Below are 25,111 nucleotides of genomic sequence, written 5' to 3'. Positions count from 1 at the left end.
TTATCAACAATGGTGAATCTGCTTATTAAAAACAAATAATAGTATATTGGGCTGGTAATCCATTTGGAAATGGATCACAGTTCACAAGCTTGAACTGGCCAGCTCCACGGTGAGCGCGGCAAAGCCGCGCGTTTGTTTCTAGTAGTCTACGAAAGATACACCAAGTTTAACATAACATGCCTGGGCCTGCTAACGGCGGCATTACATCAGCTGTCTGGCAAACTCAATAAACATGCAGTCAAGCACAGTCAATCTCTGTGACACACGGAGAATAAAAAGTCTTGTTCGGATCTAACTCAAGCGCCAAAAGTTACGAGGGTCCTATCTTCACTCCCAGGGTACAATGGTACATAAGGCGCTTCAATCTTTTCGACCCAGGAAGAACCATGTCACTCAATAAATGTGAGATTGCGGTGGTCAAAATCGTCCTGCATGCAACACAATGCAGTGAGAGCACAGTAAGCTTTGTAAAATTTAGGTTAGTGAATTTCACAGTGACATTAGGAGAAAAAAGTGACGGAGTAGGTGGGAGGGGGGGGGAGGGTAGACCTTTATAAATCTGTCGATACTTCCCCTGAAGTCGCGCAAGTACTCATCAACTTTCTCACTTGTGTCGGGAATGGTTTTTTCTTTGTCAATAACTTTCTTAACAACATTCCGCACAATGGATTTATAATCTTCTTTTGTCAAGTGACCACTGTGCCATGTTTTCCTAATTTGTTGCCTCACAAAATTGGTTAATGCAATTTTAAAATTGCTCCGTGCTGCAGCATGCTCAGTTACTTCAACTGAAAGGGAGACTACAGGGTGGGTAGTATCATCCCTAGTTGTTATATTACTCGTATGGATTTTCCCAGATGGTACAGAGATTGCTGCTTCTTGCTGCACGGGTGGAACAGATGGAGGTGCAGCAGATGGGACAGAGATTGCTGCCGCTTCTTGCTGAATTGGTGGAACAGATGGAGGTGCAGAAGATGATTTGGACACCAACCTTGGATCCCGATTGCGCTGGGAAAATCGCTTTCCAATAGGACTAGGAGTGAGAAGAGCCTTTCCAGTGGATGGTGCCAAATCTGGATTAATAATATGGGCTTCTTCGCTTACTGCTGTATTATGATAGATCGAACCTCCAACTCTACCAACAGATCTGGAGTATGGCACATCAGATACCTTTTGCAAGTTTTGACGCTGAGATTGCATATTTACACCTACAGGCTGAAAATTCTTTGTGTTCTGCATGCTTTGAGCATCAGAATCTTGGTCATTCTTGGGTATGCCAGAAATTTCCTTACTCCCCCCAGCATGCACAGCTGCCCCAAGATTCTGTGGAATTTGACCGTTTACGTTGAAACTATGCCCATTGTCTGAAGAAGCATCTGGAACTGGAATTGCATATGCCTCTTGCGAAAATGACTGGCCCTGCAGACTAAGAGCTGGAACATTAACACCTGCCTGAGGAACAACAAACTCACCTGGCCTCTTTGGATGCACCAAAAAGTTACTTTGATGCATTCGGCTGTTCCATGGCCATGAGGCTGTGGCATTCGGTAAGTGGGTGGTGAGTAGATGACTTGGTACTTCATGAATTGGATGAACTGCTTCTTGGCTCTGTTCTATTTGGCCTGAGTTTTTCCAAGCAATCTGTTGCTCTTGGTTAATTAATTTTTTCTGGGTAGCAAGATGAGCAGCTTGCATCCCATTTTTTACACCCACAATACCATTCGTCTCATGTGAATTCTGACCCTTGTCAATGTAGATGCCATTTTCACTTGATCGGCCAGGAATTAATAACTGCGGCTGTTGTGAAACAATATCTTCTGAAGGAAACACATAATTTTGACTTCTTTGAGCATAATTTAACTGCAAACCATTGTGCTCGTCCTTTGCAATGGTTTTAAATATACCCTGAGAATTTAAGTGACCCCTGCCATATCCGGACAAAACATGAGCACTTGCACTCACAGCAACAGGTGTGCTTAGTTCCATCTGATTCTGGGGAGCACTGTGATGAGGATACCAGTTATGAGCACTTGTATGCACAGGAGCAGCAACAGGTACACAAAGTCCCATTTCAGTTTCCAGAGCACTGTCATGGAGATATCTGCAATTTAAACCATGGTGACATTGACCTTGTACATAGAATTTACAGGGAACTGCCTTTCGTTGCTTCAGCCTTCTATCATTGGATGAATCCAGATGGCCTCTAGCACGGGAGCTTTCTCTGATCTCATGGCTATGCACACCATGAGAATATGGCCAGCTTGCACCCCTGTACAATATTCCTTCCCCAATATCATTGCCTTGCAAAGTAAAGTGGTAATCTCTTTGTGGTATGGGTACTGCTCTTCCCCATCTATCAGCTGCAAAATGACGAAAGGGTAGAACAGGTTCTTCAGATACCCAGTCTCTCCATCTCCTCTCTGGACTTCTGCTTCTGGAGCGAATGATACTCCTGTAAATGCAAACACTTTCCAATTCAGTGTTCTATTTACTTTGGATAACTGTAGAAGCTTTTAGGATATCTTAAACAGATAGACCACACAAAATAAAAACGTAGCCATACCATGTTGATATTAAATGGATACATCACACAAACAAAAAAAAAACATAATCAAGGATCAAATTGCGTACTTGCTTGTAGTTCATAATTATGATATGAGTATAGAGAACATAACTATACCATGTTTTTTTTTAACTGAGCTAGAGTAGCGTGTGCACGTAAATCAGGCATCTCATAGTTAAATATAAGCACGCATACATATATGAGCCTCAGCTGATGAGGCTCCTTGCCCTCGTTCCAACATGTGTATGGTTATCATGTCACTGAACTAAAGGTGTGTTTTTGATGGATGGATATCCTGAATAGGCCATCCTAGTGCGAATCTAAAGCATACACAATTTTGCCTAGGCCTTCCCATTTTTTAGAACCTTATCGGTAATTAGGCAGGGCTAGGTGCCTAAGCTAGACAGGATAGCGTCAAGCGCTTTTTGGCACAGCACAGAGTGCTTTCATTCTTGAGCAAGTGGTTGAATTGACCGAGTCTCATTGGAGCCCCCTATTGGACTGCTCACCAACTGAATTTGCTATCAGTTTTAGATTATTTTTACTAGGCATGCAATATGATAGATGCATTTCTTCTACTGTGCCCTTGGTGCAGGGAATGAATTGACAGAAAAATCGAATTAAACTGGAATAGGAAAAGGAGCATGCAAACAGGACCTGCCTAAAGAACCTTGTCAGATTAGGCTTTGAGGGGAACGTAGGATCCCTTCAAAATGAAAAATGGGTAGAGGCCTCCCAATATCTAAGAGCCCTTACTACAATGCTATTGTTTTTCATCTATCGATAAATGTTACTCTTTGTCCAAAAAGTTTTTTATTTCTTTTTCTAGATGGAGAGGAGATGGGCCCTGATGGTATCCCCATTGAGGTGTGGAGATGCCTAGGAGATAGAGCAATAGTATGGTTAACTAAGCTTTTTAATCTCATTTTTCGGTCAAACAAGATGCCGGAAGAATGGAGGAGAAGTATATTAGTACCTATCTTCAAAAACAAGGGTGATGTTCAAAGTTGTACTAACTACCGTGGGATTAAGCTGATGAGCCATACGATGAAGCTTTGGGAGAGGGTTATCGAGCATCGCCTAAGAAGAGTGACAAGTGTGACCCAAAACCAATTTGGGTTCATGCCTGGAAGATCAACTATGGAGGCGATTTTCTTAATACGACAATTGATGGAGAGATATAGGGAACAGAAGAAGGACTTGCACATGGTCTTCATTGACCTTGAGAAGGCATATGACAAAGTACCGAGAAATGTCATGTGGTGGGCCTTGGAGAAGCACAAAGTCCCAACTAAGTACATTACCCTCATTAAGGATATATATAAGGATGCGACGACGTTTGTCCGGACATGTGATGGCAACACCACTGACTTTCCTATTAACATAGGCCTACACCAGGGGTCAGCATTGAGCCCTTATTTATTTGCTTTAGTGATGGATGAGGTCACAAGGGATATACAAGGTGAGATCCCTTGGTGTATGCTCTTTGCTGATGATGTGGTGCTAGTTGACGAGAGTAGGGCAGGGGTTAATATGAAGTTAGAGCTGTGGAGACGCACGTTAGAGTCGAAAGGTTTCAGACTTAGTAGGACCAAGACCGAGTACATGATGTGCGATTTCAGCGCGACTAGACATGAGGGGGGAGACGTTAGTCTAGATGGACAAGTGGTGGTCCAGAAGGATATTTTTCGGTATTTAGGATCGGTGCTACAAAAGGATGGCGACATTGATGAAGATGTTAGGCATAGAATTTCAGCTGGCTGGTTGAAATGGCGGCAAGCTTCTGGCATCCTTTGTGACAAGAGGGTGCCACAAAAGCTAAAAGGCAAATTCTATAGGACATCAATTCGTCCGGCGATACTATACGGTGCTGAATGTTGGCCTACAAAAAGACGACATGTCCAGCAACTGAGTGTAGCAGAGATGCGGATGTTGCGGTGGTTTTGCGGGCACACAAGGAGGGATAGAGTCCGGAACGAAGGTATTCGGGATAGGGTCGGAGTGGCACCAATTGAGGAGAAACTTACCCAGCATCGGCTGAGATGGTTTGGACATGTCCAACGAAGGCCTCGCCGGTGTGTAATGGGGTTCTTGAGCGGGTCGACAATGTAAAGAGGGGTAGAGGTAGACCTAAACTGACGTGGGATGAGTCGGTTAAGAGAGACCTTAAGGATTGGAATATCTCTAAAGATATAGCTTTGGATAGGAGCGCTTGGAGACTAGCTATCAATGTGCCTGAACTTTGAACTTATTTCTTTCGGGTTTCATCTCTAACCTACCCCAACTTGCTTGGGAAAAAAGGCTATGTTGTTGTTGTTGTTGTTGTTTCTAGATGGAGAGGGGAACAGAAAGGTAGATTTGGAAGTGGTGAAAGCGGACAATGATCATTTCAGGTATATGAGTGCAACAAGGATTTGAAAACCAGGAAGCTCAAAGTCAGGCTTGGTTACTAAATGATCTCGGGAAGGTAGATGCAGAAATTAGTTGAGCTTGGGTGTTTTGATGGAATACTGACTCGTAAGTATGGGTCAGGTTTTTGTTATTAGCTCAAGCTGCTAAGAGAGTAATAGAAACATGAATGCTCGTTGGTTCACTTATATAAGATAATCAACAAGTAAATTCATGTTTTTATAAAAAAAAACAAGTAAATTCATGAAGAGTTCACACAAATCCTAATGGTAAGGCTTGCACAGTTGAAGAGGACAATTATTTTGTTCTACTATACCTGTGGGACTGGTTCCAAGGACTCTCCGGAGATCCTTCGATTGTATCAGACCTGGGGCACTCTTTGCAAACAGATCTATTCATTTGAAGCTTTCTTCAGATAATCTGATGAAATACAAGATGCTAACTAGTTTCAGCTACAGGGCCTCCCCGCCTCATCCAAAATATTCTTCTGAAGTTCTCTGCAATGATTATGAAATATGAATGTAGACTGTCATGATCACAGGCTTAATAAAGGATAATATCACTGAAAGGAAATAAAAACTGGGAATGTTTGGAATGGAAGCAAGTCTGAGAGTTATGGCAAATTGTACAGGATGCGTTACACAGAATTTTTTTATTCCACAGTCCAAAAACTCACGATTAGCAGTGACAACTCTTGTGGAAGTCACTGCTCTATTGAAAGAAGAGTGCTCGCAAAGTGCATGATCCTCCAGGAAAACTTGATGATGGTCAATATCACGCAATACAGGAGTTCCAACACAGTTCTTTGATCATGATCAATATCAGGGTTGGGTCCGTTGACTACCTGTAGAGGTGTTGTTGATTAAGGATCATGACAAACCTCCGTTCAGAAAAGTTCGTCGACAGCAAGGCACAACTAAATCACTTTTTTTTTATCAAGGAACATGAGCTTGAACAGATGCTAAAAAAAAGGAATAAGATACCTGCGGCGTGGATTTTTACTCAAGATGATGTTTCCCTAATCTAATCGCCCTGTATATTGGAATTCTAGAGATGGTCTCCTCAAGCCACATTAACCACAAAATTTTGTTCTCTACCAACATGGTTCTAGCAGACATTAGTCATGGAGGGTATTATCCTAGAGGAAAAATACTGTGGCTACCCAGTAGTTCATTCTTTCAAAGTGTCCACTGCTGCTATTCAATGCCAACCATTTCCACTGATATATGAAGAAGGAGTGCAGGACATCCCCGTAATAGATTCGGGACAAGAAACTATTTCCATGAGGCACATGTGCAAAACATCATTAGGAAAACAGTCCAAAACTTCAATTACATGACAGTTCATCAAATTGATGGTGATCTTATCAGACCCATGAGCTCAGTCCATTCATCGTATGCGTGCTACAGTTCATGCCCATAACCACATCCTTGTCAAGCACATCAACAGGAATATCATTAACAAAGGCAACACAATGTTTCAAACACTACTTAGACTAGGAGCCATGATGAACGACAAGATACAGAGTGAACGGAGTTTTTCAACAGCCATCTTCGAGGAAAAGCTGCTTGCAAAGGTGGGAAGAAATTTTATGAGCCCAAACCGAGCCCATGGCCCAACTACAGCAGTCGGCCCATAGGATTACTTGCCCATTGAATTGATTCCAACCTTCCTATCCCTCTCCCCCCATCCCTCACATGCACCCCTATCTCCATCCGCCTTGCTACCATGGATGACATTTGGGGCCAGCACTAGGGAAGGAGTACAGGCATACAAAACGGGAACAAGCGGTAACAGCAACAGCAACAGCATCAAAGATCAGAATAGGTCTTCTTCCGTTCTTCGGCCCTCCGGACCACTCCTAGTTCCTAGACTCCTGCTCGTCTTTCTAGCCTCCCTAATCCATTGCTTTTCCCTCAAATTCCTCTTGAGTTGTCTTTCAATTACTTGTATCAGATACCTACCAGGGGCAAAACATTCTCTCCCCCCACCTCCGCCCGTTCCCCTCCCACTTCGTCCTTCCTAGGGCATCGACCCTAGTTCAGCCGCCGCCTACTCTCTCCCCACTATCCGAATCCCTTCCCATGGTTCCATGCCCTTAGATCTGGAAAGAGAAAGTAATAAAATGGATCTTTTTATGGAATCAAACGCTCGAACAAGCAGATCTGGAAATTATCGAACGAACCTTTTTTATTGGAACCTAGGCATGCATAACAAAATTGATAGTGAGGATTTACCTTGACTCGGAAAATTCTTTCGAGGCGATGATTAGGGAGTGAGGGATGGAGGGGGTGTCGGGCGAGCGTGAGATTGGGAAGAGGGAAGGAGCGAAGGAGGGCGAACGATTGAGGAAGGGAAAGAGAGAAGGGAAAGGGAGGGGGAGTCACTCAAATATTAGCCTTGGAGTCGAACAGCCCAACAACAGCAGTGTTTGTACTCAAACGCAGCCCAGCCGCGGGGCACAAGGTCCAGATTTGCTTATCCATTTTTGTTTAATTTTAGTTACATATTGCAGTGGCTTCATTTACAGTCCTTGTGATTAATGCATGCCTATTTTACTCAACACTTTATAACATATACTTAATTCAACAATTTTCCAAAAGTATTCTGACATTAATTTTCAATGAAATATGAAACATTTAAAGTAGTAAATTCAAAATTTTGAAATAGTAAGCTCCAAATGTTGTAGTGCATAAAAATGTTGAAAGAAAAATGCACACAAAATGTCAAAAACTACTAAATTCTAAATTTTATTGTAGTAAAATAAAAATGTTGAAAAAGTAAAACCACAGTGTTGAAATAACGAATACAAAATGTGAAGTAGTGTCATGTGGGGACGTTGAAATAAATAGCACCACAAGAAATCCATTGTGGCTACTCCTTAGTCAAATACGCCTTAACCCTTGCCATTTGCTTTGTCACCAATTAGCTTGGTTAGTTTGTACGAACAAGGATTTTATTAAGGATCTATTGGATTGGTTAATCCCTGAACCCATATTACGGAGGTAGGGAAATATAAATAAGAGCAAGTGAGAATCAATCTACCCTACCTCTTTGTGTTTCTCTATTTTAGCTATGGGGTGGCAAGGTGAAGGACCTTACCTTCCCATGGATTACTGTGCCTTCCTTCTCTCTTCCATCATAGGCCATTCCATTTGGTATCGGATCTAGGCCTTCTCTCACGCTCTTTGCTACCAACTACCTTGTCACCAAGGATAGATATGGATGTCAGAAAAATAGAATTATTCATATTAGTATCCGCTATAACATCAATATGGATATCAGTATTTATATCCAATTAAAAAAGGATACTAAAATAGATGTAACAGAGTTTATCCTATTTTTCTCTATCCGAATCCAGAATTGAATTCGTAGAAATGTGGAATATCCTATACCATCCATATCCATGAAAGTTACTATGACAGATGATATTAAGTTTAATACTACTAATAATGCACACCATTTAAGCTATTTAAAAATTATATATATGACAAATGACAATGATATTAATTTAATATTAATAATGATGTATCCATGAATAATGAGCTAGTTTCGCTGGAGGCAAGAGCAACTGTTTGATAGTCTAGTCACCAAATAACAAAGCCAACACAAGCACTCAATTGTTTTAGTACCATTGAACATTCCATTGCTCCAAATTTCGCTGGAAAAAAGAAGCAATCATTTCCTAACTATATGACATACCTATATATGAACAATAAAGTTTCGGGTAATCTTTATAATATACAGGACAATATAAAGAATGACAATCATATATGGATTTTGTTGACATTGAAAATTGGCACGAGGTGAATTGGAGGGAGATACTCAGAATTGCATGGAGGGAGATACCCAAAATTGGCATGAAGTGAATTCTGTTGACACCCAAAATTGGCACAAGTCAAGTTGAAGGATGGATCTCAACAATGGGTAGCGATGAGAACGGTTCGTATACGAACGGATATCTATAGACACGAATATAATTTTTTTTCTGAATCAATTTCGGGTACGAATAGTCTAAAATATGTCGGATATGGGTCGGATATTGATATACATCTAATCTAATACTAAAATAAGATATCCATCATTGACTATCCGAATTCAAATAAGGATAGGATCTTGAATACCCGGATCCAGATACATATTATCCATTTAGTATCAAAACCCTTTTCACATGGTTGGTCGGAAAGTATTTGCACCATTTTCACCACTACCAGTGGATAGCTCTTATCAAAATAATCAAAATGGACATTTGGATCACCTAAAACAGAAATTAGACGTGAGAGATATGGCGATCCGAGAGCGACACGTATTGTTGCACTCCAAGTTCCGCTAGGCGGCGATTAGGCGCCGATTAGGCGCGATTAGGCGCTAATCGGAGGGGCACCGCGTCGATTTGGGGCTAGACGGGCATCTAGGCGGACTAGGTGGTGTTGAAGGGCGCAGTAGTGGTGGAGCGGCGTCCAGCGGAGGAGCTACGGACGCGCGCGGACCGCAGCGAGCGCGGGCGACGGAGGGCGCGCAGAGGAGAAGGGAGAAGGCAGCGCTTGAGAGGGAGCGGAACCTGCGGTTGCTCCCCTGCTCGTGCGGCTGCTCCCCTGCGCCGGAGAGGGAGCCTCCCCTGCTCGTGCAGCTGCTCGCCCGCTCGCCTCGGATACCACGCCGCCGCCGCCGCCGCGAGATCCCCCGTCTCCGGGATGGAGGTGAGTGCTGTCCGCCGGCTACTCCAGCTCTCTCTACCTTGCGCTGCTGCTCCGGGGTGAGTGCGGGTGAGGCACGATGAGGACGGGATGAGGACAGGCGTGAGTCTTGCGGCTGGAACCAGAGATGGATGGATAAGGTTGGAGTGGGGAGATGGGCTGGGCCCTTGCTTCTTGGGCCTTTCTATCTATCTAGGCCAGCATTTCTATCTATTTAGGCTCACTATTTAGCTGTTTATTTTTATCTTTAGAAGATAATATATGCAATATTAGTATATATACAAAACGCCTAGAAAAACGCCTAGGACCGCCTAGGCGGGATTAATCCCGCCTAGGCGCTAGGCAGTGGGTCACCGCCTAGAATCCGCCTAGCGCCTAGCTGAACTTGGGTTGCACTGAATAAGTCGGTCATAGTTTCATCAGTTCTGAGGGCCAAATTGCATATTGGACATCACCATTGGATATCCCTTGTTGAGTTGATTGAAATGGACACGTGGATGACCCTAATTGAACTCTGAACAAAGGAGTTATGGCTGATAGAAGGTGACGTGTATAGTTGACCGACTGATTTGTGCCTAACATTTAAAACGGGTCGCTCAGTCCAGATGGTTTGAGGGACTCCCGCTACAGTATGACCGATTGATTCAATATTTTTCTGATAGAATAAATCGGTCATTCCATAGTTTCAGGTCCTCCACTACAGTAGGACCGTTGATTAGGTGCTAGCCCAAGTACATCACCGAATAAATCGGTCTTTAACCGAATTTGCAGATTTGATGTGTTCTCAAGATCTATTCATTCTGGGGGTTTCCCTTGGCCATGTTTTGTTGGCTAGGTACTATTTGATGCACGCATTTTCTATTGGACAAGCACATACCGTCCCATATATATCTAAGGGGTAAAGGCCGATTGAATCATCCACAATTGATCAAATCACTTTTTATCCTTTTACCTTTTCTCTTTACCTTATTTTTTTCAAACTCTAGTGTCTGGATGACATTAGAGGACACCCTAGTTGGCCTGTTGAGCCTAGGCCGAACCGCTAGTGCACACATCCTAACGGGATCCCTTCGAGACGAGCGTTCTAATCAGTTGGGATTTCTAACCGGTTTTTGCACACAAGGTGCACAAGCATGTGAGGAGCTGCAAATTAGTGTCAACAAATTACGTTACTGCATTCAACTCGAATCATTTCATCTCACAACATTATATAGGTATCCAGTCCCGCGCAACGCGGTATCAGTATCAGTAGTTATAAAGGTTCCTAACAAATTCATCATAGAAACAAAACAAAAAAACGAGATCTCCTCACCGTTAGCAAAATCCTGTTTGGCACCCCGTCGCCGCCGCGGGAACGAGAAGGGAGACATCTCATTTGCCTCCGGAAGCCCGCCCGCGGGCCCCAGCCTCCGGGAGCACCGCGGCGGCGAACCCCGGCTCATCCTCGATGTATCGACGGCCATGGCGCCGACCGAAACGGGAGTGCCGGCGGCGGGAGATGCACTGCTGCGATGGAGATGTGATGGTGCGGTGCTCGGCCCCGGCGGCGGCGAGCGATCGCGGAGGCCGGCGGGGGAGCAGAACGGGCCCGGCGGCCGCGGAAATCAAGGGGCTTTGGCAGGCGAGGGGACGGCGAGCCGGACGGCATTATGCTCGTTATGGGCCGCACCGGACGGACGCGGCGTCCGATATGTTCGTGATGGGCCACAATTTCCCCCCCCCTATTTTTATAGTTTTTTATTTGAAATTACCACGCCACTGTTTTTTTTACAATAAAAGTGGATGCAATTTCTTGAAGGCGCTGTATGACTGACATTGCATCATATGCCTGGCGACCGGCGTATGTGATTTGACGATAACATGCATGGGCTTGTAAGTTTTTCTGTTCCGGGTGTGGAGGCACCCATCCCGCGTTCGACCGTCGCTGAGATTTTCCCCCAGGGTGTGTGCGCGGGTATCGCTAATTTACGGTTGACCGTAGGGAGGGGCTGCCTACGGTCGATATCCCGACCGTTTGTTTTTTTTCCATTTTTAGTAATTTTTTTGTCGTTTTCCGATTTTGGGAAAAAAAAATTAAGAGAAATTTTGTAGAGAGAAAATTTTTTGACGAAAAATTTTGGAGACCAAAAAAAATTTCAAGCAAAAAAAAGAGAGCAGAAAAAAATTTGGAGAGCAGAAAAAAATTCAAGAAATTTTTTTGTATCATTAAAAAAATATTCATCCGAAAAAATCAAAGGAATTCAAAAAAAATTGTTGAAATTTTTTTGCAAAAAAAAACTGGATCTGGCGCGGCGGCGGGCGACGGCGCCTCCTCCCCACCCCGCCGCCTCTCCTCCACGCCACGCCACGCCACCCCTCACCTCCTTGCCGCCGGACCGCCACGCCTCTCCTCCCCGCCGCCGGCCATGGAGTAGAGAGAGGCCTGCTATGCTTCCCCCCCTCCCCGCCGCCGGCCATGGAGCAGAGGGGGCCCGCCGCGCCTCCCCTCCCCCGCCGCCGGCCACGGAGCAGAGGGCCCCGCCCGCCTCTCCTCCCCCGCCGCCGGCCATGGAGCAGAGAAAAAAAAGAGGGGGAGGAGGACGGCTGGCCATGGAGCAGAGGAAGGGAGGGAGAGAGAGAGGAAGGGGGAGGCAGAGGGAAGGGATGGGGAGGAGGACGGCCGGCCATGGAGGAGAGGAAGGGATGGGGAGGACGGACGGACAACGCCGGGCGGCTCGCCTGGATCCAGATCCAGAATGAGAAAGAGAAAAAATAGATAGAGGAGGAAGGGAGCAGGTGGGGGAGGGGATCACGTGGTGGGCCATGTCGATCGTAACTTTTCCTTGCGTGCGATCATCCGTAAACTCAGCATTGCGTGTGCGCGCGCGCGTATGGTGTGAATGCCTCAACCTCAGTCTGCGTTGAGTCCAGTCAGCGGGGTGTGCTCCGAGACTACTCGAACAACCTCGTTCGTGTTGAGTCCGGTCAGTATAGGCGCTTGAAATTTTACATGACTCCCAAGTGCTGTTGGGTGCTTTAAAAAAACAAATGAAGGGACATAGAGTTAATTAAAGCCTGATGCTCTGAAGAAAAATGTTCTCCAAATCAAAGCATTAAGATCTTGGGTGTCCTGCACAACAACAAAAACAGGTAGTAGTTTACTGTTAAGACCATGTTCGGATGCAAAGTAGTCTCGCTGGGCCGCTGGCGACTCGATACCGACAGCAGCAATCAAAGGAGAAGCGACGAGGCGCTGGGAAGCACGGTCACACTACCAGTACTATTGTGACAGTGACATTCACCTCACCTATACTGATCACAATTAAAGACACACCCATTCATCACATCTAAGGATACCTCCAAACGCATTTGGAACTTCTCGCAGAGTAATTGAACAACCTCTGCTGAAATTGGACTGCCATAGAATGAAGTCTACATAGAATTTCAAGCCAATGCTCTAGAATATCAAATCGCAAGATGAAATGGAGCCCGAGGGTGGTGAAGAAGCTCTTAGTAGGCAACAATGACACCAAAATGATGGTGATGATCCTATGAATGCAGGGACACTTTACAAAAGGCAGCATTCATAGCATCAGTCTAATATTTGAGGCAATATGGAGATGAAATTGAATTTGATGTATTTGCCAAGTAACAAACAAATGGTTACTGTTGTTTCATAAGCCTCCTTTTCCGTAGAAGAAACAACTCTCCATTTGTACAGATTATCTGAATAGGAAGCTGTTACATATACCTGCTATGCCACCCACACTTATCGCACCGACATGTTAAAAAAGTAGGTGCCGGCCCTGTGATTCACGCACGCCAAGGAAACTGAACCTAAAGTACTGAAGGAGCTGAACTACAACATTAAAACAACAGAGAACCTAACCAGTGGCTTAGTTTGCTATAAGGAACTTGCTTTTGCTGGCATGGTCCTCGTGCAAATCCACAACATCTTTCACCTTCTCAACTAGCTCCTCCAGACCAGCAACTCCAAAGCTCTCGTAGTCAATGGTCTTCTTGTACCGTTGCTCATATAGATTCTCGAAATTACCAAGAGGAACAGGGCAGGAGTAGCAAACAAGAAGCTCCTGAATCTCCCTTCTGAAACTGTCTAGATGGTCATCGAACACATATGCTCCATCTATATCTGTGTTGATATTCTGTTCATCCTCTGACAAATCATCTGATGAGCTGCCCAACTGCTGACATGCTCCTATAGTGCTTTCTTCAAGACCAGAGCTTCCTCTATTTTCCTTCTTCAAAATGATTGGCGTACTCGGATAACTCTTCAGGTTCCTATCACCAGAATTACGGAGGCAAATCATCTTTCTCTGACCCTTCCCTATGACAACAAAAGAGTCAGCCAGCTTCTCGAAAAGATGAACAAGTTTAACAGCTCCATATTCTGATACATAGAGGTGTCTTCCAAAGAGTTTTAGATACTCTGAAGGAATACGAACAAGTGGGACACATCCACCAGATAATTCAAACAAACGTATTAATTGACCCTTCAAGCCTTGAAGATCACCAGGACGAACCCACCATGACCTTTCATCTGTCAAACCTTGGTCTGTCTCAGGACTTTCACTCAGACCACATGATAAATTATGAGTCCTTGATGACATACCACAGTTCCCATCTGCAACAGTATAAAAAGCTTTGCTTGGTTCCCTATTTGTCTGGAAAGTGTTATAGCAAAACATCTGGTTGACAGTAGGTCTGCCACCATATTCATTCCTCGAAGTTCCTGTATACACAATGGCCTCCTCTTCATTCTGATTGTCAGGGAACTGCCCCACATTCCCATTGTTGGCATAGCATGGAGGATCTGCCAAACGGCGCCCCAAGGACCTAGGGGCCACAATACCTTCACCACGGGCAAGACTAGGCCAGTCCCACACGAAACTCCCAGCACTGCTCAAAGCTGATGAGACGGTAACTGAAGATGGAATGGCAAGGGCAATAGTGTATCCTCGCTGGCCAAGTATATGCAACGCAGGAGCAAAGTCTACATCACCAGATATGAGCATAATGGATGATGGTGGGTGATTGTCAAGTGCAAAGAGGAACATATCAACCAGTATAGCCTTATCAGCAGCATCTTTCCGTCCATTGGGAACATCAACAAGTTTGACTCCAGTTCTCTGACATCCCTCCCTGAGTCTCCTTGGGAAGGCATTGAAATCTCCATAAGCAGAGAGCATTGTCACAGCACCCTTAACAACAGGATGCATGCGTAAAGCCATTCGGACATTACCAGCAACGTCTTCTGGCCGTACATCACTTGGAACAGGGCAGTTCTCAATGTCCCAAAAGATGGCCACTGGACCAATAACAGCATTTACATGGCCATTTGTTTGAGAATGCTCCCCATTTGAACTAACCATCATCATCCTGCTGGGATCTGAGTCTGACACCATTGATTTTGGTGAGGGTGAAGTGACACGATTAGCAATTGCTTTATCTTCAAAAGACATTGTGCTACCTGCATAAGAAAATGAAAATAAAAGGTTATGAGAATTCAAAGCTTGTACATTTTATTACATCAAAGCAATGCAAGCATGAAGCATGCAGTGACATTGGTACGTTATGCAACAGGAATGCAACACCTGGTAACATCATACACAGAAGTAAACACTATAATGTCTCAGCTGTTATCTTTCAAATAGAACAGCCCAATACATTGCTAAATCCATCCAACAAACTAAATACGACTACTATCATGTCATGTCAGCTTGGGGTTCTTCTCTAAGATGAGATAGTCAAATCTCATCCGCCAAAATTCAGAAAACATTCTTTGGGTCTCTGCTATGATGGCATCTGACCAAGCACAGCATCAACATTTCTAGTAGAAGGGATAATGCATCCAGTTTTTTCACAAAAGATATCACCTCATCACTAGGTACAGTATGGACTTCCCCTTTTAGCCTCTTTCAACTAAAACGAAACAGAACATAGTGGAGAAGATTTACATGGACAAGAGAATGCCTCTGTTCTGTTATGGTTGCATAGAGCTCGATTGGGGTATGACATGAGTAGAAAAAAAATGTCGATGCACTAACTGCAGAAAGGCATAAATGGTACATGAGAGACAAGATGGGCTGATGTGTTGATACTTGATAGGTTTAATGGAAGTATCATAATAAGTTAGCAATATCAGTTAACAGCAGAAAAATCCGCCACTACTGAAACTATGCCACGAATAATGACCAATGTTCAAAAAGGCGCTAGGCGGTTTCTAGGCGGTGACCCACCGCCTAGAGCCTAGGCGAGCCTAAGCGAGCCTAGGCGTTTCAAGGCGGTTTGCTAGGCAGTGCCATATACATACGTATACCTTGTCATATACATCATATACCTCTAAAAAAAAGAAAAACAGAGGACAATTAAGCCTTGAGTTAAAAAATAAGCCAATCAAAGCAGCCCAACAACCCAGCAGCCCAACAGCCCACCTTATCCCCTCCCCTCTCCTCCTCTCGTTCCCCTTCCGGTCTTCCCGACACCCCTGCCTCCGCTCATTCCCGCCGCCGCCGCCGCTGCCTCCTCCGCGCCTCTGCTGCCGGCCTTCCTCCTCCTCCTCCGCGCCTGCCCCTACCTCCTCCTCCTCCTCCGCCGCCGCCGCCCGTCCATACCTCGGCCGCCGCCCGTCCCTTGCTTTCTCCTCCACCGCCGGCGCTCGTCCCTGCCTCCTTCTCCTCCCTCTGCCTCCTCCCTCGCCGGCGCCGACGAGCTGGTGCCGCCTAGGGGTCCGCCTACCCCCATAGGCCAGGCGGGAACCCCTCGCCTAGAGCCTAGTCGCGCCTAGGCGCCCGCCTAATTCCGCCTTTTTGAACCGTGATAATGACAATGAGCTACTAAATTGCATGCACCAATTTAATTTAAGTTGGGTATGTCCTGTCCCACTGATATAGGATAATAATGCAGCTATATGGATAACATGGTACACAAGTTATTTTCTTTACCATCAGAGTATATTCCAAACTCCAATCTTGACAATAATTTTCTCCATTGAAGAAAGATTGAAAAGTATTACCGCAATTTTCTAGATACTTCAGTTTCAAATTTCAGTGTACTTTCCAAATATGGGCAGTGCAATGTATGCAAAATCCTTCTCTATCAAATCCAAGTCAAAGAGATTCAGAGATTATCAAAAGTTGAACAAATAGTGATGCTATGAATAAATCAACACATCTTCGCATCTAGAAAGGAATAATAAACATCCCCATCCATGATAGCATCAATCTCATACATTCCAGATGTCCCAGATACAATAACCATGCTTAACATGGTTCGTGACATTTACAGGAAAACATTCTTCATTTGAGTTGTCTACTAAAATATATTACTCCAAATCATTTGCGTTAAATTTGCTGGTACCAAGAGAAGGGGCAAAACAACAAAAATAAAGGAGAAAAATGACAAATTCATGTTATCTGCCAATCAGAAAGGACAAAACAGGAAGTACAAATACAACTCGAAGGTTCATGTAGTTCCTGAGAAAGTCTACCTGCAATATATTATAATAGGATATATTTACTCATCTGAATTCAGCTAGTGACAGGAAGTGAATTTGCAACCACAGGAAGTAGACAGACAATTGCACTACTTGCTAGGAAAAAATCCATCATATTTTGGGATCAATTCCAGAGAGGCTTAATTGCAACAAGCTGTACATACTCACGAAAAAAAAAAATGTACACAAAAAGTAACTCAGCTTGTAAGTGATGGCAGTAACCTAGTGTTCTAAAAAATCAATATCTCCACACTAAGTGACATACTAATTTTGCTTCCTTCAAGAAATAAGCACTAGCATTAATTCACCGAGTATGAAGCTCCAAAGCTTTATACAACCACAGATAACATACTTCAAATTCACTTTCACAGCAGTGGCTCTGGCTCGCGGTAGCGCCCAAGAGTGCATAACAGCCCCCAAAAGGCAAAATCTAATCAAACACATCGCATGGCAAGAACGCTAACATGGAAACTGTATGATCTACACAGCCGATCATATTGTTGAACCTTTGAAAGGCCAGACACGACCAATTTCTCTAAGGCATCAGTATCCACGCTCTAATAGACATCAAAGACTCAACTGCGGCCACGTCTATAGCAAATCACGCCCAGAACTAACGGCGCACAAGAAATCATCATCCGGAGCGGAGCCACGAACCTAAACCTAAACAAAATAGCCAAGGCCGCCTCGCGCCGTATACAGGAGGGGGCGGGAAGATCCCCTTCCTCGCAATCGCAACGAGAAATTAGGTCGGGTACTCAGATTAAGGGGGGAAGCGCTCCAATCGATGCTAACCAAGACAAGGGAAGCTACTCCGCGAAGAAGGACGGATCTCCGGTAGCGGTCTGCAGGGCCAATAGGAGACGCCGGGGGCGCTCCGGCCGGCGGGGTCTGGCTCCCGGGGATTACCGAGGTCGGGGGGCAGGCGACGAGGGTTTGCTACAGCGGCAGTGGGGGCAGGAGCTTACGCCTCAGCTGCCTTGCTATTTGGGGAGGCGGGCGGCGGGTCTTCGGCCGCCCGATCGGTGGATCAACGGCGGTCGCCGGCGGGAGAAGGTCGGTTTGGTGAGGGAATGGGGCGGAGGGGAAGGACGGCGCGTGCGCACCAGCGCGTGGACGCCGGATGAGGATCGGTGCCGGGTGCGCGCAGCAAGCTTGGGCGGTGGGTCTCGCTGGCGGTGGGTCCGACCACGGGTACACGCGTCAGTTGGGATGCAGATTTTTTTTTTTGAGATTAAGTTGGGATGCAGATTGGCAGTTTGGCACGGATATTTTTTTTGCTCGGAGCGGGCCGACGTGCGACCAGAAATCGTTTGGTCGCGCCCAGTGGGCCTTCCGGTTTCTTTTTTGTTTTCTCTCGCCTATTCGAGTCTGATTGGTTTGATGTTAATTTTTGCTAAGTTAAGATATTGGTTTATTAAAATTAGGGTATGCGGCAGTATTAGCAAAAAATTTAGATACTTATTTGATTTAGCTGGACTATACATGGCCCACATTACAAATCGTAATTCCCATCCCTGAAGCTGAAGTAAATTGGAAAAGTTATTTGGTCCAGTTAACTTTTCTAATTGAACCGTTTATATTTTTCACACCGGATGTTGCCCCACGTGCTATCCGCATGCACGCATACCCTACTTCTCTCCTATCTTTCTGTACAGGTTCTAACACCTGTGCTCCTCTTCTTTTCTCTCTGTACATGTTCTGACACCACAATACTGGTTTTCCGGTCGACTGACACCACAATACTGGTTTTCCGGTCGACCTCTGCACGCGAACTCGCGGTCGTCGCGCCGACCCATGTGGTGGACCCCACTCCCACGTGAATACCTCCCCCGATCCAGCGTTCTCCTTTCCATTCCCCAGATCCCGTTCCCTTCTCCTTTATCATCTCTCTCCTCCTTTTTTCTCTCGGTTCCGGCTCCGGCTGTGGGAGCTCCGCCCCCCACCTGGGCGAGCGCGCGCGGAAGACCGGCAGCAAGGAGGCGCGAAGCGGCGCGCCGGCAGCGGGGAGGCTCGGCGCCGCGACGGTGTAGCTGCTCAAGCTTTGAGGTGCTCCCGGCGGCGGGCGGTGATGGGAGGCAGATGCGTAGGGCGGCGACCTGCGTTCGGTTGCGACGAGGCGGCGGAGTGGGTGAGCAGTTGCGCTCCCTCGCGGCGGCGCAGAGTGGGGGAGAGCGCGACGGCGAGCCGGGCCGCGCAGATCTGCGTGGCTGCCGGGGGTGGATGAGTCTTTTTTTTCTCTTTCTTCAAAGAAATTGTACAGCAAAACTTTTTTTATGGCACATATTTTTTATTTCCTGGATGCAAAAAGTTTTTACAAAACTTTTGTTCGCCAAATTTTTTTATTTTTGATGAAAAAGTTTACAAAAAATTTTTACTTGATTTTTTTCTTGGTTTTGGATGCAAAAGTTGTTTTTTCAAAAAAATTTCAAAAAATTTTCTCTTAATTTTTTTGTCATCAAAATTTTTTCAAATTCCTCTTCAGATTTTTATTTGAAAAAAAATTATCACAAAACAACAAAAAAATTACCAGAAAAGGAAAAAAACAGAGCGGTCGGAAGATCGACCGTACTAAGGGCTCCTCAACGGTCGACCGTAAATTAGGGAGACCCCACCACATATGGCCACTTTTATGCATGTTTGCAGCTTGTTTTCTTTTTTTCTCTATATGCGTACGTGCTCGTTTTTCCTCTTAGCGCATGCGTGCAGGCACCTGCGGTCACTCCTCTTCTCTTTCTTTTCTTCTTTTTTACTTTGGTTTCTTCTATTTTATTTACTTTCCTTCCTACTTTATTTTAAATTTTGTTTCTAATTATTTTATAGATATCTTGTTTCTTATACTTTCTTTTCATAAGTTTTCTACTTTGAGTATATAATGTTTATAATATATTCGGATTTCATGTCTATCCCTATATTCTTATTTTAGTTGGTTCTCATTTTAGTTCCTATCTAATATTTTCTCCCTTTATTGATGTATTTCTTATCATATTTATTTATGTTAGGTGTACAATTTAGGTTCCATAAGTTAATATAATTTATGTTAGGTGTAATATCTTTATTTTCTAAATTTTAGGTAGATATTTTTTTTTCTTCTTAGGGTTATATAATTTGTTTAAAGTACACGTGTCTATATTCTGGGGGTTTATATTTATTTTAGATGTATATATCTTTATTCTGTGAGTATGTAGTATTTGTTCGATATGTACATTTATTCAACTTGGTATAATTTGTTCTTAAGATGTATATAATTTGTTAGATATAATTTGTTCCATGAGATCGTACAATTTGTTCTTGGTATAGAGTTTTTTGTTCCACTGACTTATATGTTCCAAGTGTGCATATCCTTAGAACATTTTCAACTTGAAAAAATATACTTAAAAGGTTCTTCTAACCCTAGTCAAGTGTGCTCTTATTTTCAAGATTTTGCCATAATTAATTTGGATGCTCGGTTCATGACTTATATTTTGTACTTCAAACTTTCCTAAATCTAAGGTGATGGCATCATTTTATATTTTATTGCATGCATCACGATCTAATTAGTACAAACAAAACGGATACATTCAAAATAAATAATAAAATGATGCAGCTCGCCCATATTACCTGTTGGTGCTCGCTACATACCTATTTTGCGAGTCATTTTGATCAAAAAATCGTGAGAGTTCATATTTTTTGCACGCATATTTATCCAAAATAATTCTAAAACCACAATTCCCTCAAAAAATATTGAAATGTTGGAAAATGAAGAGAAATGCAGGTAAAACTCATCCCAAAAGTCAAGGCGTAAAAGGTCAACCAATCAAAGCGCACCGTTCAGACTTCTATGGATCATAGGGCCCACTAAAGCATGCACCTGCCTCAAGGCAGCACCAAGCCATGCACAACCGCCGTAAGAGCCCGCCTACGAGCCACCTAGCCAAAGGGAAGGCCGGTGGGAACTCCTAGTTCGGCCTAACCGACCTTGGCTCCTCCGTTCTCCTCCACGTGGTAGGTTTTCAACACTCCCTTAAGTCGGTTCAGCATTGCATCACTTCTTTTGCTTGACAAGGCTATAAATATGAGAGGGGGGCTTCAAATGAAAACACACCTCAAGTTTCTCATTCTCAAGTTCCTCTCTTGCTTAATCTATAGGCTAGTGGAGTTTATGCTAAAGTAGCTCATCTTCGGATCCTCAGGTTTCTTAGGAGTTTTGGTATGGGTCTAGCTCTTACTTTCCTTTATAATTCTCGAATATTCTTATAGAGCCATCTTCTCGATTGACTTATACTCTATTGTATCAGGCATATACGTCAAGATAATTTGTATTCATACTTTTATACCTTGTATGATTAGAAGAGTAAATCTAGTGCCAGGACACCGGTTCAGTATTCAAATGTTTGTTCTTGTATGATATATGTCCATCCGGAGGGTGGAGGTTCTGCGTGGGATACTAGAGTATCACTTATTAATATAGACAAAGTATTTGGGCTAATAAGGTGTTGCTAGATGCAGCATTACCCCCACAATTTGTAGAGGTAGTTAGCAGATGGTGACAACTCTATCCGGTCTTCGTAATCCTCCATGTTTGGGTCGTGATAGGTATCTAGGACCCTTAGTGGGTTTTGGTGTTTAGATAGTAAAACACACGTACGTTTAATCTCATTATCCAGCATGTGTGCAGGTGCTAAAGTTAAACACGGAAAACATATGATGGGGCACGTCCTCTAAAGGGAAATGAAAAGCAGTGGTTGAAATTTACTCAGAGAATATATTTTTATTTTATATTTGAATATAGGAACCCCATACTATCAAGAGAGACTTTGATATGCAGGTTTTGACTTGGATCTAGTGCTCGAGAGAACCTATACAAATCCTTATGAGCCACAAATACCCTTCAAAATAAGCTTTTTGAGAGTATCTCTGCAAAACTCAGAGACTCCGGGTTTTAGTTCGGAATGTTCAGACACCATGTTCGGAGTATTGGAACATATACCCGAAGTATCCAGGTACCCAGTCAGCAATGGCTAGTTTTCAGTGAGTGGGGGTATAAATAACCCTCATACCACTTCCAGCCTCTCTCTTGCTAGTTTCAAACTGAACAACTTTGCAAGCTTTGAAAGAGCTCTCTCACTCCCACTCTTCCATTCTCGAGAGATTTCCTTGAGGGATTCAAGTGAGTGTTGCAAGAGAAAAGATTCGTGCTAGTGAGCTGCCATTCCATCTCTTGAGCACTTAGTTCTCATCAAGTCGGTGGACTCAAGTTTGTTACTATTGGAGCTTTGAGCTCCTACATGCTAGGTGTGCTCGTGAGTGCTCAACCGATTTGTGAGCATCACGAGAAGTTTGCACTCGCCATTCCTCTCGGAGGAACCAATAGTAAGTGACTTTGGACTTGAGCATTGGTCTCGCCCTAAGGGAGGAACATAGGAGTTCTTGAGCACTGTCTCTTGAACTCTTCCTCATCCGAGACATAACTCCTTTGAGAGTTAACTTCGGGAAATAAATCTCTATCTCTCCGTGCCTCCTTTTACTTGAACTATTGGTTATTTGCTTGTTGGACTAATGTTCTAGGGTTTGAACTCGATCTACTCATTTACAAGTTTCTAGCATGAACAAAGTGGTGAGAAACACTTCAAGGGAAGCTCTAGTACTTGTAAATTTACTCAATCTAAATTTTCTGAAACAGTACCTCTGTTTTTATCTTCTAGCATTCATACTCGGACACTTCAATATAGAGCCTCATCTGACCATTCCACTCCCATGAATGATTCTCTTTGCAACTTCCGTATAGAGCCTCATCTGACCATTCCTTGAAGAAACCAATGCAACAGATGCAATGGCCATCAGTACCATAATCCCATTCCTTTTCAGGTCATTGGTGTTCTCCCTATCAAAAGGATGTGCGCAATGCATTAATGTTAGGATCGTTTCGTTTGAGTACAGATCAGATAAGTTGTAGAGCATCCACTTAATTACCTTCATGCAGCTTCAGCTCTAATTCTAGATACCTCATCATCAATAATACTAGCTATCTTGGCATCTACCTGCACTCCCTCTTTTTCCAAGTTTTCCCGCACAATCTGAATTCTCAAAGACAAGCCCTCGATCTTGGATGTCGGTCAACGAGGGTAGCTCCCGCTGCGCTCATCGCATCCGCGTTGACCTCCTCCCTCCCCCTCTCCCACATCGATATCTCTCTTCCTCGTGGTGCTTCTGGCTGGCGCCGCGCCGGCGCGCACGGCGAGGATGCTCCCCGTCAAGTCCATCCCTTATGTCGTCGTGCCCGCTCGGTTCGCCGGAGGACGCCGCCGCGGAGATGGCTATCTGGGAGGAGGAGGAGGCGCCAGGCTCGCAGGGAGCAGCATCTACGCCGGCGCACTCCATCGCTCGCCCTCCAAGAACCCACCTTTCCCTTCCTCCGGCGGCGCCGCCGTGCTCTGCCTGGCCCGGCCAGCCGACGGCGTGGGGGACGACCACCCCAACAACAAGAAAGTTTGCGCCTTCACCGACGCCAAGGACGCGGAAGCTGCGCCGGCCGGCGGCGGAGGAGGAGGCGACCAAACGGCAATCCATGATCTTGCGCCGTCCTACCTCCAGTACGTATTTGCCTAAACTCCTAGCGCCTGTCTGTTCCGGCCTTCGCCACCGGCGGTGCCTTTTCCTTTGCAGGGCACGCCTTTCCGCTGCATCCGTGCTCGGCCATGCGCGCGAGCAGCGTGCCGCTTATTTGGCGCTTTGGACACGAACACGCACACGCACGGTCCAAGTGCCACGCTGCTTTGTGCTTTCCCACCGCCGCCGTCCCTTCCGTGGGCGCGTGGTGGCGAGGTCCCGAGCGCGCGCGCGATACGCCATGCCTTAGCGCCGGCCGGTAGAACGGCCACCCGCAGCGCCGCCGAAACGCACGGTCCGGCCTTGAGCTGTTACGCCGTGGCGATTCGCGGCGCCACGATCACGGGCACGGCAAGCCAGCGCCGCCCAGCACGGCGAGCCCAGTAGCTGCCATACCGGCCGCTTACTGCCGCTCCTGTGCCAGCCATGGAAGCGCGGAGGCGAGTCGCTATGCGCGCTGCCGAGGCACCGACACCTGCAAGCACGCTTTGATTTTCTGCAGATTATAATTTTCTTACTCTGGTTCATTCACAGGGAGCTGAAACGGGTGTTCTTGCTGCGTTTGTTCAAGATATCATCCTGGGGACTTATACTTTGCCTCGGCTACAGCGTTGTCTATGTCACCGTGAAGAATTTGCTGGTCAAGTACTTGAATGGTGATGTTGTGTATGCTCACTTGTATGCCTTCATTAAGAAGCTGGTCGTGGCTGCTATGAAGGATCAAGAAATTAGGGAGGTGGTGTCAGCAACCATAATAGACATTGTTCCTCGTTCCCTTGAGCCAATAAATCCAGTCTTACAGTTCAGGGAGTTGAGTCAGGTGAGGTTCTGTTGTTACTGTGGCTTCATATATTTGTTGTGGCACTACTACCTGAAGAAGTGAAGCCTCGTCTTTAGTTCTCGTATGATTAAGGGCTCAGCTATCTGTAACCTTGATGTTGATTGATAAAGTGGATGTAAATTGTTGACATTGAGCATGCAGGTCAACTAAAATGTTTTTGGTGAAGCACAGGCATTATTAGCCATATGCATCCTTCTCGCACTTGTCAATAAATGTATCGACATAGTTTGTATCGACAATATTAACTTTCTCTGAGAATTTTGGCTTTGTAGATAGAGAGTTTTTACAATGCTTGGGGAGGCTTCTGGAAGCATTTCATATATCTATGATTTGTGGGCCCAATATGAGGGAAGACGTTGGGAGGCGTCAATGAGGAGGCGTAAGGAGGCTTTAATCCTGATAAATAGTTTACTTGCTTATAAAATCCTGATAATTTTTTAGAGCCTTGTTTTAGTCATATGTTGCTATCTGTAAAAATTGAGCACCAGTTCATGACTAGAACAGAAGCTAAAAAATGAATC

The 25,111-nt window shown here is 44.9% G+C and overlaps 3 protein-coding genes across 7 annotated transcripts; 1 reads left to right on the top strand and 2 right to left on the bottom strand.

Annotated features, from left to right (window-relative positions):
* On the bottom strand, window positions 1-11,316 carry LOC120699309 (zinc finger CCCH domain-containing protein 55-like). 5 transcript variants are annotated; one of them, XM_039983272.1, is made up of 6 exons: window positions 10,982-11,316; window positions 8,075-8,174; window positions 5,649-5,816; window positions 5,289-5,469; window positions 550-2,452; window positions 1-428 (listed from the first exon to the last, which is right to left on the bottom strand). In XM_039983272.1, the coding sequence occupies exons 4-6, from the start codon at window positions 5,369-5,371 to the stop codon at window positions 390-392; spliced, it is 2,025 nt and encodes a 674-aa protein (XP_039839206.1). In that variant the 5' UTR covers window positions 5,372-5,469; window positions 5,649-5,816; window positions 8,075-8,174; window positions 10,982-11,316; the 3' UTR covers window positions 1-389. The 5 variants fall into 5 exon arrangements, with proteins under 5 accessions (XP_039839206.1, XP_039839203.1, XP_039839204.1 ...); XM_039983269.1 differs by having other exon boundaries at window positions 8,075-8,170; XM_039983270.1 differs by lacking the exon at window positions 5,649-5,816.
* Window positions 11,317-13,263: 1,947 nt separating this feature from the next.
* On the bottom strand, window positions 13,264-18,292 carry LOC120699308. The gene is made up of 2 exons (XM_039983266.1): window positions 17,957-18,292; window positions 13,264-15,136 (listed from the first exon to the last, which is right to left on the bottom strand). The coding sequence occupies exon 2, from the start codon at window positions 15,126-15,128 to the stop codon at window positions 13,545-13,547; it is 1,584 nt and encodes a 527-aa protein (XP_039839200.1). The 5' UTR covers window positions 15,129-15,136; window positions 17,957-18,292; the 3' UTR covers window positions 13,264-13,544.
* Window positions 18,293-23,252: 4,960 nt separating this feature from the next.
* On the top strand, window positions 23,253-24,857 carry LOC120701492. The gene is made up of 2 exons (XM_039985514.1): window positions 23,253-23,733; window positions 24,284-24,857. The coding sequence occupies exons 1-2, from the start codon at window positions 23,384-23,386 to the stop codon at window positions 24,630-24,632; spliced, it is 699 nt and encodes a 232-aa protein (XP_039841448.1). The 5' UTR covers window positions 23,253-23,383; the 3' UTR covers window positions 24,633-24,857.
* The last annotated feature ends 254 nt before the right edge of the window (window positions 24,858-25,111 follow it).

This window comes from Panicum virgatum, chromosome 3K, assembly GCF_016808335.1.
Source record: "Panicum virgatum strain AP13 chromosome 3K, P.virgatum_v5, whole genome shotgun sequence".
In the NCBI taxonomy this organism is placed as follows: Eukaryota; Viridiplantae; Streptophyta; class Magnoliopsida; order Poales; family Poaceae; genus Panicum; species Panicum virgatum.
The sequence above is the reverse complement of the archived record's forward strand: the minus strand, read 5'-3'. Positions and strand labels throughout refer to the sequence as shown.

Bases quoted from the DNA above. Each gene is read 5' to 3' on its own strand.
- LOC120701492 (XM_039985514.1), top strand. From the start codon at position 23,384: ATGCTCCCCGTCAAGTCCATCCCTTATGTCGTCGTGCCCGCTCGGTTC. The intron at 23,734-24,283 runs GTACGTATTTGC...GTTCATTCACAG, and splicing joins CTTGCGCCGTCCTACCTCCA to GGAGCTGAAACGGGTGTTCT.
- LOC120699309 (XM_039983272.1), bottom strand. From the start codon at position 5,371: ATGAATAGATCTGTTTGCAAAGAGTGCCCCAGGTCTGATACAATCGAA. The intron at 2,453-5,288 runs GTATAGTAGAAC...TTGCATTTACAG, and splicing joins CCTTGGAACCAGTCCCACAG to GAGTATCATTCGCTCCAGAA. The intron at 429-549 runs GTCTACCCTCCC...TGTTGCATGCAG, and splicing joins GTATCGACAGATTTATAAAG to GACGATTTTGACCACCGCAA.
- LOC120699308 (XM_039983266.1), bottom strand. From the start codon at position 15,128: ATGTCTTTTGAAGATAAAGCAATTGCTAATCGTGTCACTTCACCCTCA.